Here is a 13636-nt window from a genome sequence, read left to right on the forward strand (position 1 = left end):
AAAGCAAGTTTGTTTTACCTGTAAATGAGGTTCTCTGTAAACAGGATGAATTATCCATACTTAATACCCACCGCCTCCCAAGTCGGCTAAATCGCTGGAAGAGACTGAGGAGTTCATGAGGCAGAGCGCACACGCAGGAACTCTGCATGCTCACTAGTCTTATACTGAGCTCTGGGTCATTGTCAGCACCATTGGATGACATCACCTAATTCATCCTGTCATCTATGGAGAACCTGGTTTACAGGTAAGCAAACTTGCTTTCTCTGCTTTGTGGATGGATGATATTTTAAAATTGCTTAAAATGAGTAGAATTTAAATTTTGTGATTACTTCACAGTGATCATCTTTTGTTACTCAACCCATGCATACCTCCCATTAGGTTCTCTGATGCATGGATAAGTTGGTTTTAGTAACCAAAATAGTATGCATACATTTCTTATAATAGAATTCCACTCTGCTTGTATAAATTCTTCAGTTTTCTTTCACCCCTAATCCTTTGAGGCAGTGCTCAAGCAATTCTGTCTTTTTGAGACTGCAAAAGGACCAGTCCTGTTAACAGAATGATTCACTTAACTGAATTCTTCCATGGCCCTGTATTATAACCCTAGAATAAACCCCTTAAAGCTATTTTTATCAAAAGAAAAAAGAAACCTTCTAAATGCGCCAAGATCTCCTGACCCATTTTTCTTTTTTTCATACTATACCAGGTATTTGAATGATTTCTATGAGCTGGATCTGCGGCCTGGTTCAGGGGTTGTGGGCTGGAACATTCCAGCAACTAAGGGGACCCTGCCTTCTCCTCGGGAGTCCCATACAGCTGTGGTTTACTGCAAAAAAGATTCAGGAAAACCAAAGCTGTATGTTTTTGGAGGGATGTGTGGACGTAGACTTGGTGATTTCTGGGAGCTTGACATAGGTGAGTTGAAAGCTAGTTATAGAAAGATCAAATGAAATAGAAAACTATAACAATTTATTGAAAAGGGTGTTGTATTGACTGTGTTTTAACCTTGCCTGAGCTTTCTTGAACCAAAGAGAGCGTTGTCCAGTTGATGAGTACAATGTGCAGATGTCTTTAAAGCATCCCTCTCTAGCTCCTTTTGTTTTTGGGGTTTTTTTTGTTTTTTTGACAAAACAAAGGGATGGGGTGAGAATGCCAAGTAGGAGAACTTTTTAAAAGAGAGTTTTTAATTTTCCCCACTCCTTGCTCTAGCTACTGCCCATTCTATTTAAAACAACACAGGAAGGTGAAATTATACAGGGACCACAGTTAATCTCTCAGCCTTGTGAGTAATGTCAGAGTCCTAAGGGACTTCCAATGTATTGCACCACATCTCCTCCTCCTCCTCCACAATACAGGAAAAAGGTAATGTAATTGGCCTTATTCATTGACTGCATAGGGTGAACGTAATGTTCTTCTGTCAGGTAGTCCATATGTTCTTTATTGGTTCAGAAAGAGAAAAGCGATTTATAGCCTGTAAAGCAAATCCTGTTGTAAACTCTCACTTCCTCTGCATGCAAGGGCAGGTGGCAGCAGCCTATCACCTTGCAAGTCCTCCATTTAGTTGGCGAGTGGACATTTTGAAAGCATGTGTGAGAAAGGTGCGCACAATATTCGTTGACCTTATCTTGTACTTTATTGCTGGTTAAAATTGTTACTATGACGTTGATACCCAGAAGATTTGTCCAGCTAATTTTAGGAGTTAGCTGGATAAAACTTATTTCAGTTTAGCCCCCCTTTCTTCCACTCTGTTGACGTTTTTTAAATAATAAATGATCAGCAGTGAGATTCTTCCTCCCTGCCTCTGCATTGTTCAAGGAAAAAAAAAAAAAGTTACCCCAGGCTCCTTCCCTCCTTCTCTTTCACTATTCTTTTTTGGTGAGAGTGAGCTTGGTACTTTTTTGTTCTCTCTGAACAGTGCAAAGGGAAGGAGAGTGAATCCCACGGCTGACCAGTTTTTAAAACTGTTTTAAATCAGGAGGGGAGGAAGGGGTATTGGACCCCCACCCTGACACTTTTAAGTTATGAAGAAGGAAGTGGGCCTGTTGCAGCTTTCAGTTTTTTGTTTTTTTTTTAAGTCGAGTGGGAAGAGAGGGAATAAGCAGGCACTGGTGAGGCATAAGGGGTAATTTTGAGATGGGGTGGAGGAAGGAGGAGGAGGGAAGGATCCCCCAGGTGTGTGTGTGGGTTGTTTTTTTTATTTTTATTTTTTATGATTTAGCTGGTTAGTGCCTGATTTTCAGCACCAACTGGCTAAGTTTAGCGGGGAAACCCAGCAGCACTAAATCTAGCCGGTCACATTTTAACTGGCTAGATTTAGGAGAATGGTTAACTGAAAACCTATCCAGCTAGGTTCACAGGAATATTTATCGAAAGATCTTGCCCACTCTGTGGGTCTTTCAGTATCTACTTCTGTAGGATGTAAAGTTATTTTGATGCATGACTTTTATTAATTGGGGCAATAAACATTCTGTTGTGGTTGTCCAGTTTGTCTGGTGTACCTTGGTATAACTTTGAGTTATTCCATGAAAACAATAGTAAATATATGTATGTATAGAATATTTTATTTTATTTTACTTTTAGAAACTATGTCTTGGTCAAGACCAGAAACCAAGGGGATGTCGCCGCTTCCTCGCAGCCTTCACACAGCCAATGTTATAGGAAACAAGTATGTCTCATTGTTAAAGCCTATTTGCAGATAGCTAGTGTGATAGCCCAGCAGTAATACCATGTGCTGCCACAGATTTGGTTCCAATCCAACTCCTGTTCCTCTGGCCAGCCAGGGCTGGGCTGCTGCTGCTGCTGCGGAGGCAGTGTCTGCAGCCCTTGAGGAGGAAGGCGTCCTGGCTGTCGTTCAATAACGGCATACCGGCTAGCATAAAGTCCACTTATAACAGGCCCCCAAGAGAGCCCACCCATTCTCTAGGCTAAGGACCATATCCTCAGCTGCCAGGCTGGGGGTGAGGCAGGCTCATCATGAGAAAATTCCCAGTAGCCTGTGAAAGAAGGCGCAGGGTGCAGGATTCTAACACTGATTATGATCGAGCTGGAAGAGAGAGGAAGAAATACTGGTCCAAAAAGTATCTTTCTGTAGAATGCTGGAAGTTACCTGGTAGGACAGTGAGCAGCACAATTTGTATAGGATCCTGCTCAGCAAGCCAGAATGTCTGAATTTCAGGGTGTCATGTAATTATGGAAGAAGAATCTTCATTAATTTTCAGTAATGGCTTTTGATAGTCGTCATGTGGTGCTGTATACCCGATCTACTCTATAGTACAATAAAAGCAGGTAGTCTAGGGAATTCTCCAAGCATTTTGTGTCTGTGATAGGAAGGGGGAGGGAGCATACATGCTCGCACTGTAACAATTATCCAGACACCTAATGGCCTTTTTTTCTTGTTTTGTTTGCATCAGAATGTATATTTTAGGTGGATGGATTCCACAGGCGTTGGCTGGTGGGGAAAGCACAGCTCATGACAATGAATGGAAATGCACTAGTTCCTTTTCTTATCTAAATTTGGGTCAGTGTCTCTTCTTGGTAATGAGAAGTTGAATGCATGCTTTATTTTCAGAGGGTCTGTTTGTGATAAATCATATTGGCATGCTTCACACATTTATAGTAGCTGTTTTGTTAATATCATGGACAAGTTGGCCTTTTTAATGTTGTGTTCATGACAACAGTTTTGTGCAAAATCCTGATACATGCACGTAATATAATTGTGTGGTTCAAAAAGAATTACTGTTAAAATACTATCTCAATATGGGCCTAAGATTACTGCTTTCACTGCAGCGTGACCTGCCTTTAATACTGTCCCTGGTGAGCCTTATTGTCTAATTATCAACATTTTCACTTTTAAAATCACAAAAACAATATGAAGGAAAATTGGTTTCACACAATAGAACTGCTTTTGCCATTTTTCTTTGCCAGATACTATGGAATGGGTAGGTTTGTTGCCTGAATCTCAGGAAGACAAGAAGAATTCGTTGCCCAGGCCACGGGCTGGTCATTGTGCTGTTACCATTGGCACACGTCTATATATCTGGAGTGGAAGGGATGGCTACCGAAAAGCTTGGAATGCCCAGGTTTGCTGTAAGGATCTGTGGTATCTTGATACTGGTATGTAAGCGTTTTAATGTAAATCTTATGTATTTTTAATCTTGCATTTAAAATCATTGGAGCCTTTGCAAAGTGAGCTAGTTCAGGTTGATAGAATGTGATTCTTTAATTGTGGTCATTTTTAATAATCTAGTTGCAGGAAACAATGAAGGCTGGGATGCAAGGATAGTCCATCTGTTTTGTTGGATTGTTGAGCTCTGCCCAGAGACTATTTATAGATTTGTTTATTTTGAATGCTTGCTTTGTATGCATCTTGTAGAAATTGCATAAGGTACACACCAAGCAGTCAATGGTTAGTGAAGGCATGGTGCATATCCTGCATATTAGAAAAAGCCAAATATACAAAAATATAACTTTCTCAAAGCCTTACTTATTGAGCGTTTAATAAAGCAGCTGAGACCATGTTTATGCACTTGGCAATTAACTTAAATATCTAGGAAGGGTAACTATTTTTAGTCCTTCCTAGGAGTGTGTCTGTTTGCAAAGGTTTCTTGGATATGCAGTGTAAAGAAGTCCCAGCAGAAAGATTTCCCTCTTTAAAGCAAGTATATCTGCTCTCTGTTGTAGATTCATGTTTCAGGCAATCGACAGGGATGTTGCTTTCACGTAAATAGTACCCATGTTTTGAATAAAGGCTTTCATATTTTTTTTAATTACCGTATTTTTTGCTCCATAAGTCGCACCTGACCATAAGACGCACCTAGGATTCAGAGGGGGAAAATTTAAAAAAAAAAAAAATTGTGCTAAACCGGCTCTGCGTCTGGGCGTCTTATGGAGCAAATTAGGGGAGTGCATAGCTTTTTTTTTTTTCTCCCCATTTTGTTTTCGGGTCTGGGGAGGGCCATTTCGGTCCACTCCCCAGATCAGAAAACTTTTTTCTCTGGGAACCCCTCCCCCCCCCCCCCCCCCCCCCCCCCCAAAAAAAAAAACCATCCCACACTTTAAATTAACAACCCCCACCCTCCTGACTCCCCCAAGACCTTCCGACTTAATTTACTGCAACCCCCCACCCTCCTGACCCCCCCAAGACCTGCCGACTTAATTTACCGCAACCCCCCACCCTCCTGACCCCCCCAAGACCTGCCGACTTAATTTACCGCAACCCCCCACCCTCCTGACCCCCCCAAGACCTGCCAAACGTCCCTGGTGGTCCAGCGGGGATCCAGGAGCGGTCCGGAAATGATCTCCTCGGCGTGGGCCGTCGGCTGCCAGTAATCAAAATGGCGCCGACGGCCCTTTGCCCTCACTATGTCACTGGGACCGACCGCTGCTATTGGTCAGTCTCAGTGACATAATGAGGGCAAAGGGCCGTCGGCGCCATTTTGATTACTGGCAGCCGACGGCCCACGCTGAGGAGATCATTCCCGGACTGCTCCTGGACCCCCGCTGGACCACCAGGGACGTTTGGCAGGTCTTGGGGGGGGTCAGGAGGGTGGGGGGTTGCGGTAAACTAAGTCGGCAGGTCTTGGGGGAGTCAGGAGGGGGGGGGGTGTTAGATTTTTGTTTGTTTTTTTTATATTCGCTCCATAAGACGCACATACATTTTCCCCCCACTTTTGGGGGAAAAAAAGTGCGTCTTATGGAGCGAAAAATACGGTACTTTGTTTCAACTTCTTCAAACAGATTAGCTTTTTTGGTTTTATTTTTGGTTTTCTCTTATTTGACCAGATTTTCTTTATCTGTGGAGGAGGGGCAGAGTTTTTGTGTTGGATGGAAATCCTATTGAGCTATGCAGTTGTTTGACTGGTTCATTGTATGTCATATTTAAAATTAGTAAGACAATTTTCCAAAAACCAAAAAAATGTTCTCCTCCTCCTTGGCAGTCTCTGCAATTGAGGATGATTGCCATATTTGTGGGCCCTAAGATGGCTGATGAAGTAGATCTGGGAGTAACAGAGTCTGTTGCAAACTGGATACTTGTTTCTGAGCAGATGGTGGACTTGAGTTGTTTTGATCCACTGTACTAAAACCATGGCACTTCTCTGCCTTCTGTAATGCATGTGATTATAGACCAATGTAAGCTTTCTGTACTTAAGATCTAACAGACCCTAATGTTTGTTACAACAATACCATGTTTCTTCTGCAGAAAAGCCACCCTCTCCATCACAAGTTCAGCTGATTAGGGCCACAACCAATTCTTTTCATGTTAAGTGGGACGAAGTGCCTACAGTGGAAGGCTATCTTCTCCAGTTGAGTGCAGATTCACCGTCTCCCACTATTCCTGAAATACAGACTCCTGTGGACTCTGAAATACCATCACCACCTTCCCAAGACATTACTCCAGTAGCCCTCTTTACTGCCAAACAGCTGCAGTCGCTGCAGAGTGGAGCTCTGTACGTCCAGAATTTACCAGAGAGTAGGTTGCACTTTCATAAAGTTTTATATATTTGTATAATGCTGCTGTTAATCATTTCAACCTGTTTTTATATTATCCAAACAGAATTCCTATGCTATCACATTACTGAAAGTTCACCACCTCTGTAGTATTATGAGGCAGTATTTATTTGTGTGACAACACACAGCGTACTAATTCTTATAATGGGGTGGAATCCAGTTAGGGAACATCTTGATTTTTTTTCCCTTTTTTAATTTATTTCAGAGTTTTGTCATATGAATACAGTCCAAACTAGTGTTAACTAGAAGTCACATGGTAGGTACGTGTCAATTTTAGATTTCAATAGATGCAAAATATACATACTTGGCCTACATCTGTTGCATTTGCTGGCATAGTGTATTGTTGAATAAAGACATTAAAACAGCTATACTTCTTGTTGGTACAGTTTCCTTAATTTGCCAGCAGTTTGGAATAATCTTTTAATGTGCATGGAGGGAAGTGGATATAACACTGAATATACCACTGTTGGCAACAATATAAACTTCACTTGTGCTTTCATTTGTAATGTGCCTGTTTTGTTTGTAAGCATTAAATACAGCTAAACTCTGCAAATATAAATGTTAGCAATTAAATCTTTCTCACTGAGACCAGTTGACTTTTCTTGCCAGACTGTATGCTCAAAAGAGGCTAGATTTGTTTTTCAACTGCTTTGAAGTTGAAAAGATTGAAAAGCAGAATTTAAATAAATATCAAATCCAGGACATTCAGTATAGCACCTCATTAGATCTGCTAGTAAACTGTGACGTTGACACATTTTAGTGATTTCTCAGTGTTTTGGCAAGGTGATGGTTACCAAAGCTTGTGAAGTTCCAAATAATTACACTGTTCTGTAGTGCAGGCTTTTGGTAATTATGTTGGGTCCTGGTGAAAGTGGAAATCTTAAGACTGCAATGCCTTTTATTGAGCTAACATAATACCTATTTCATGATTCTTATGCTGGTCTTGTAAAGGATGTAATAGCCTGCTAAGATGCCCCTCTCCTATAGGAGTTTTCTGGAATCAAATGGAAACAAGGTCATGCTTCACACCTGATCCACTCAAATAACATTCGAGTAGTAAATTCATTCGAAGTGAAAAACTCAACTATTTTCAATATATTGAAGTGTCTGGTAATCCACATGGTACCATAGATCTTCAATACTAGGTTGAAAAAACATTTCTTAGCATGTAGACAGACTCAGGACCAGTGGATTTATGCTTCCCTGCCAGCAGATGGAGAAGGAGCAAGTTGATATCATAGTATATATAACCCTGCAGTGACCCCAGCCTGCAGTATTCTCCAGCAGATGGTGGATGTGCATTTCCCTATGGGGATTGCTTTCAGCTTTTTGAAAGGAGAAATTCGAAGTTCTAAGTTCAGGAAAAGAAAGCCCCGCTCTCCTGCGGTGATACCTAAAGGTCCCTCCCTCAGTTTAGAATTCCTGAGGTGATTTCCGTGGTCCCTCAGAGATGTGCCTTGCTCTGGTAGCTGGGTTTCCCAGCGTGGACTTAGCTGCTAATTCAACTGAAAGACAGCGGGTGCCGGAGGCCAAGCGCGGCGATGACGGCAGATGCCCTTTTCCCCTGCAGCTGGTGACAGTCTCTGTACTTAGCCAGTAAGCGCTGAGCTCAGGTAAGTTTTAAAAAAATAAAAAAAGAGGAGAAAGTTTTACCTGAATTGGAGACAGACAAGGGGTTTCAGGACTTCCTCTGGTCTCCGTTCTTGGTGCATCGTGCCGGCGTTCGATCCCCCTCCCATTGGGGTTGGGGAACTGGGTAGCCTGGCGGGTTGAGCAGCCCCCAGTGGGCTAGCCCGCACTTAGGGTTTTTTCTTGTATGCTGCATGGTAAGCCATGGTGGCCGTTTTCATGCGCTCCTGTGCATGTTCTGCTGCCCTCCATAGGCCGTTGGTGTGCTCAATGTGTTGGCTCTGCGCGCGTGTTGTGCGCTCGTTTTTTGGGCGCGCTTTTTACGCGCACAAACTTTTTTTACGCACTTAACTTGGCTCATAGGTTGTACATGTGTCTTGCCACGCTTTCTTCTAAGGGCTTATTTTTTGGGCACTTTCATTTTTGAGCATGAGCCGTTCCAATGCACGTTTACCACAGCAGTGGTGCCGGAAAGCAAGAAGCCTAATCGACTTCCTTTTTGTGTTGCCTGTCATATTAGGGCTTCTAACCTATGTCAGTGCTGCTCAGACGCTCAGGGAGAGATGTCTTCCTTGGATTTTGCTAAGCCTGGCTCTTCCTATTCTGATGATAGGTTGGTCACAGCCTTGACTGGGGGTTGCCAGATCTTGGTTCTCTTTGACCGGCTCCTCTGCTGGCAAGGACAATTCTGTGAGACCAGCTCCATTTCTTTCTGGGTTTGGTCTGGACCCGGTTGCTTTTTCTTGAGTGGAATTTTTTCAAGGCTTACAAGCCTTTCTTCAGGCACAGTCCTCTGTTTCCCCCATTTCTGTCTGGTAGGACCCTCAGCTGGTGGCTCCTCCCTCTTCCAGTCCTACGCTTAAGTGCCGGGGCTTGTTTCGTCTCCCTGCAGGTGTTCCCGACAGGAATCCGGATGGCACTGATGAGGTTGATCTGGATTCTCTGTTAGATGGGGAAATTCCTCGAGGGCTGGAACCGTATCAAACCATGTTGCGGTTCTTTCATAGAGATGAACTTCCGGCCCTGATTTCACAGACCTTGAAACAGCTGGATGTTCCTGGTTCGGATGCTATGTCGTAGCAGAGGAAGAATCCCGGTTTGGTTTCCTTACATAAAGCCTCTTGTTTTTCCCCAGTGATGGATGCCACCCAGGAATTGATTAATCTGGAATGAGATGCCCCAGAGGCAAATTCTAAAGGGGGTCTGACAGTGGAAAGTCTGTACCTCATTGATCCAGCTGTGAGAGCATGTTTGTGTTTTCCCAAAGTGGATGCTCTGGTATGTGCCGTGTCTAAGCGGACGACTATCCCCGTAGAGGGAAGAGAAGCCTTGAAGGATGTACATGATAGGATTTAGGCTATTCTTCAGCAAGCCTTTGAGGCAGTGGCAATGAATTTACAGATTGCCTCCTGTTGCTCCCTTGTGACGATATCTTGTCTGCTTCTCTCTCTGAGTGTTGATGAGTCTGGAGGGAATTCTAGAGCGGTTATGGAGCCTGCTGCTGCCTTTTTACTTATTTATTTATTTTATTTCAAGGCTTTTTTATACCGAAGTATAGCGGGTTGCCTTCACTCCGGTTTACAAGATAACAACTTATACAAATTGGTAACTTATACAAATTATACAACTTATACAACTTTTTAGCAGATGCAGGCTGTGATTTGGTCTGGACCTTGTCCAGAGGAGTGGCTTTGGTGATAGACAGTCGTCAACTCTGGTTGCGAAATTGGTCAGCTGACAGCTTCCAAAGCCAGTCTTACCAAGATGCCATTAAAGACTTGCTCTTGTTTGGGAGCGAGTCAGAGAAACTGGCCAGTAAGTGGAGTGAGTTTCCGGTGCCTCAGTTGCCAGAGGATAAGAAACTTGCAGCATCCCTTTGGCATGAGGGATCGTTTCTGGGGTTACAAGCATTGTCGTCCCTACAGAAGGACGCCTTTCAGCGGACTCAGCCTTTCAGTATGCCTCAGTCCTTTCATCCCCAGCAGCCCAAGAGAGGAGTGTGGGGTCAGGTGATGGACCTTCCCAAGTTTCCCAATGAAGGTTTGCTGACCCACCTTCCGGAACAGGAAATAGGGGGATGTCTGTCTCACTCTTTTATCAAAGATGGGTTGAGAGCACATTGGACCAGTGGGTCCTGGAAGTGATACGCAAAGGGTATGCACTGGAATTTCGCAGTATTCCTCGGGACGTGTTCTTGGTGTCCCCTTGCCACTCCCCGCAGAAGAAGCAGGCAGTGGCGTTCATGTGTCAAAGCCTCCTCATTCTGAGGTCTGTGGTTCCAGTGTCCATGTCTCAAGAAAGCATGGGGTGATATTCCATTTATTTTGTTGTGCCCAAGAAGGAGGGCTCCTTTCGTCCCATCTTGGATCTCAAGAGGGTCAACCGACACTTGAAGGCGACACATTTTTGAATAAAAACCTTATGCTCGGTAATTATGGCAGCACAGTCGGGGGAATTTCTGACCTCCTTGGATCTTTCAGAGGCTAACCTTCATATTCCCATCCAATTGGAACTCCAATGCTTTCTAAGCTTTGCAGTGTTGCGGTGCCATTATAAGCTTCGGGCAATACCTTTTGGTCTAGCCACCGCTCCCAGAACATTTTCCAAGATTATGGTGCTGGTAGTGGTAGCCTTGCGAAAAGAAGGAATCCTGGTGCACTCGAATTTGGACGACTGGCTGATTCGAGCCAAGTCTCAGGAAGAGAGCCACCTGGTGACACACAAGGTGATCTCCTTATTGCAGGAGCTCGGTTGGGTGGTGAACCTGACAAAGAGCAATCTTCAACCATCCCAGTCAACACAGACAGGACAGAGTTTTCCTACTGGAAGTTCGGACTCAGAGATTGATGTCTCAGGTGCGTCAGTTGATAAACACCATATGCCCGACAGTGTGGTCCTACCTTCATATGCTCAGCTTGATGGCAGCTACCCTGGAAGTGGTGCTGTGGGCAAGGGCACATATGTGTCCTCTTCAGCACTTTATCTCATTGGAACCCGCAGTCTCAGGATTATGCTGTTCGGCTCCACCTGCCAATGGAAATCTGCTCCCGCCTCCAGTGGTGGTTGCAGGAGGATCATCTGAGAAAGGGAACAGTTACCTTGGCCTCTCCAGCTTGGCTGGTATTCATGACAGATGCGAATCTCCATGGTTGGGGAGGCTCACTGTCTGGACTTAACAGCCATGGGGTTCTGGAGTGCCGAAGAGTCCCGCTGGAACTTTAGTCACCTGGAGGCCTTGGTGATATGGCTGGCATGCTTGCAGTTCAGCCACAGACTGCAGAATCAAGCGGTTTGTGTGATGTTAGACAACACGGCGATAGTGGCCCATATCAATCGCCAGGGAGGAACAAAGAGCCAGCAAGTGTCACAGGAAATAGACCAGCTGATGGAATGAGCGGAAGGTCATCTGTAGATGATCTCAGCCTCTCACATTGCAGGAAAAGACAATGTAAGAGCGGAATTTCTCAGCAGGAGAGTGGGTATTGTCAGCCAAGGCATTTAAGCTGATTGTGGATCTCTGGGGTCTTCCATTCCTAGACCTACCTACAACTTCTCGAATGTGAAGGTTCCTCGCTTCTACAGTTACAGGAGAGACCCATGGTCCCTGGGAATAGACACTTTTTTGTACAGGTCTGGCTGGAAGACAGATTGCTTTATACCTTTTCTCCATGGCCCTTGCTGGGCAGGATAATTCGCAAGATCAAAGGCCACAGGGGGCTAGTACTCCTGGTGGTGCCGGACTGGCCCAGGCATCCATGGTATACGGATTTGCGACAACTCCTGGTGGAGGCCCCCCTTTATCTTCTGCCGCATATGGATCTGCCTTAGCATGGACTGGTTCTTCACAAGGATCCAACTCTATTCTGTCTTACGTTTGGCCCTGGAAAGGGCTCGCCTTTTAAAGCGTGGTTATTCCTCTGCAGAGATTTCCACTTTACTCCGCACTCACAAGTTCTCCACCTCCTTGGTTTATGTACGGGTTTGGAGAGTTTTTGAGGTCTGGTGTGATTAGCGAGGTGTTCTTCCTCGTTCAGTTAAGATCCCTTTCATTCTAGATTTTTTTGCAGAATGGATTGAATAAAGGCTTGGCACTTAATTCCTTGAAAGTGCAGGTTGTGGTTCTTGCCTGTTTCAGATGCCTGGTGAATGGTGTTTCCTTATCGTCTCATCCTGATGTGGCCTTTTTTTGAAGGAAGTGAAGCACCTTAGGTTTCCCTTGAGGTTGCAAGCTCCATTTGGTGCTGGACTTTTTGGCGGGCACTACGTTCCAACCGTTGCGTAGCCTTTCCTATCGGTTGTTGACTTTGAAGACCGTGTTCCTGGTGGCTATATGTTCTGCATGTCATATTTTTGAGCTGTAGGCCTTGCCTTGTTGGGAGCTGTTCCTTTGGGTGGCTCTGGAGGGCATTACAGCTGCGTACTATTCCATCCTTCTTGCCCAAGGTAGTCTCGGGCTTTCATTGGAATTAGTCCATCTCCTTGCCATCCCTGGATAAGATCAGGGATGTGAAGGAGTTTCGCCTTTTGTGCTCCTTGGATGTTAAGCGTCTTGTCGTGTGGTATCTGGAGGTTTTTGAGTCTTTTTGAAAGACGGATTGCCTGTTTGTTCCCATGGCGGGAGTAAGCAGAGCACTGCAGCTTCTCAGGCTACTATAGCTCATTGGATTATGGAGGTGGTCACGGCCGCATACGTGGATGCTAGAAAGTCGTTGCCTACTCATTCCACTAGGGCTCAGGCAGTGTCATGGACAGAGGTTAGTCTGATGTCTTCCGTTGATATCTGCCAAGCTGCGACCTGGACCTCCTTACATACTTTTTCCAGGTTTTATCGTCTGGATGAGTGGGCCCAGGAGGGTGCAGCCTTTGAACATGTGGTGTTGACTGGACAGTGGGCAGACTCCCACCCTGTTGGGGAGTAGCTTTGGTACATCCCACTGGTCTTGAGTCCATCTGTTTACACGCTAGGAAATAGAGAAATTACTTACCTGATAATTTTGTTTTCCTTAGTGTAGACAGATGACTCAGCTTCCCGCCCTTGGCTGCTGCATGGGTCCTCCTGTGGGGTTCTGGGTCTCAAGGAATTACTGGTAAGTGTTCATCCAGTCCCTAGCTTGGGGTATCTAGAATCTTTTGTGTGTTTATTATTTATGGATGGTTGAGTACAGTTTTGTTTTTAATCATGGTTTGTTTTTTTTATTGATTTATTTATTGATTATTTTCCATTTTCATAATCTTGTATAATTCAGAATACATTTATGTATTGTAACATTGTTTTACCTAACAGAAACAAATCAAAAACTCTTAAGTATTGGTTCCTATTAGTAAACATTATCACTGTTTGGTAAAACATAACAAAGAAAAACTAATTAATCTTAATCATATTATAAAGAAAAAAACAAAAAATTTAATCTGAGACCACTTTGACTAAAACAAGAGAAGAATATTTTAAAAAGAAGGGAAAAACAATAATAAAGTAATCCGTACCGCATTGCAATTGAAC

The 13636-nt window shown here is 44.1% G+C and overlaps 1 protein-coding gene across 4 annotated transcripts in view; it reads left to right on the forward strand.

Annotated features, from left to right (window-relative positions):
• HCFC2 (host cell factor C2) overlaps positions 1-13636 on the forward strand; it is a 116722-nt gene that overhangs the window by 43929 nt on the left and 59157 nt on the right. For all 4 annotated transcript variants that reach the window (XM_029601511.1, XM_029601510.1, XM_029601513.1 and 1 more), the window contains 5 exons: positions 707-915; positions 2581-2665; positions 3411-3517; positions 3925-4113; positions 6200-6469. In XM_029601511.1, the coding sequence (XP_029457371.1) occupies positions 707-915; positions 2581-2665; positions 3411-3517; positions 3925-4113; positions 6200-6469 (860 nt within the window). The remainder of the gene's footprint in view (positions 1-706; positions 916-2580; positions 2666-3410; positions 3518-3924; positions 4114-6199; positions 6470-13636) is intronic.

This window comes from Rhinatrema bivittatum, chromosome 4 (assembly GCF_901001135.1).
Source record: "Rhinatrema bivittatum chromosome 4, aRhiBiv1.1, whole genome shotgun sequence".
NCBI lineage: Eukaryota > Metazoa > Chordata > Amphibia > Gymnophiona > Rhinatrematidae > Rhinatrema > Rhinatrema bivittatum.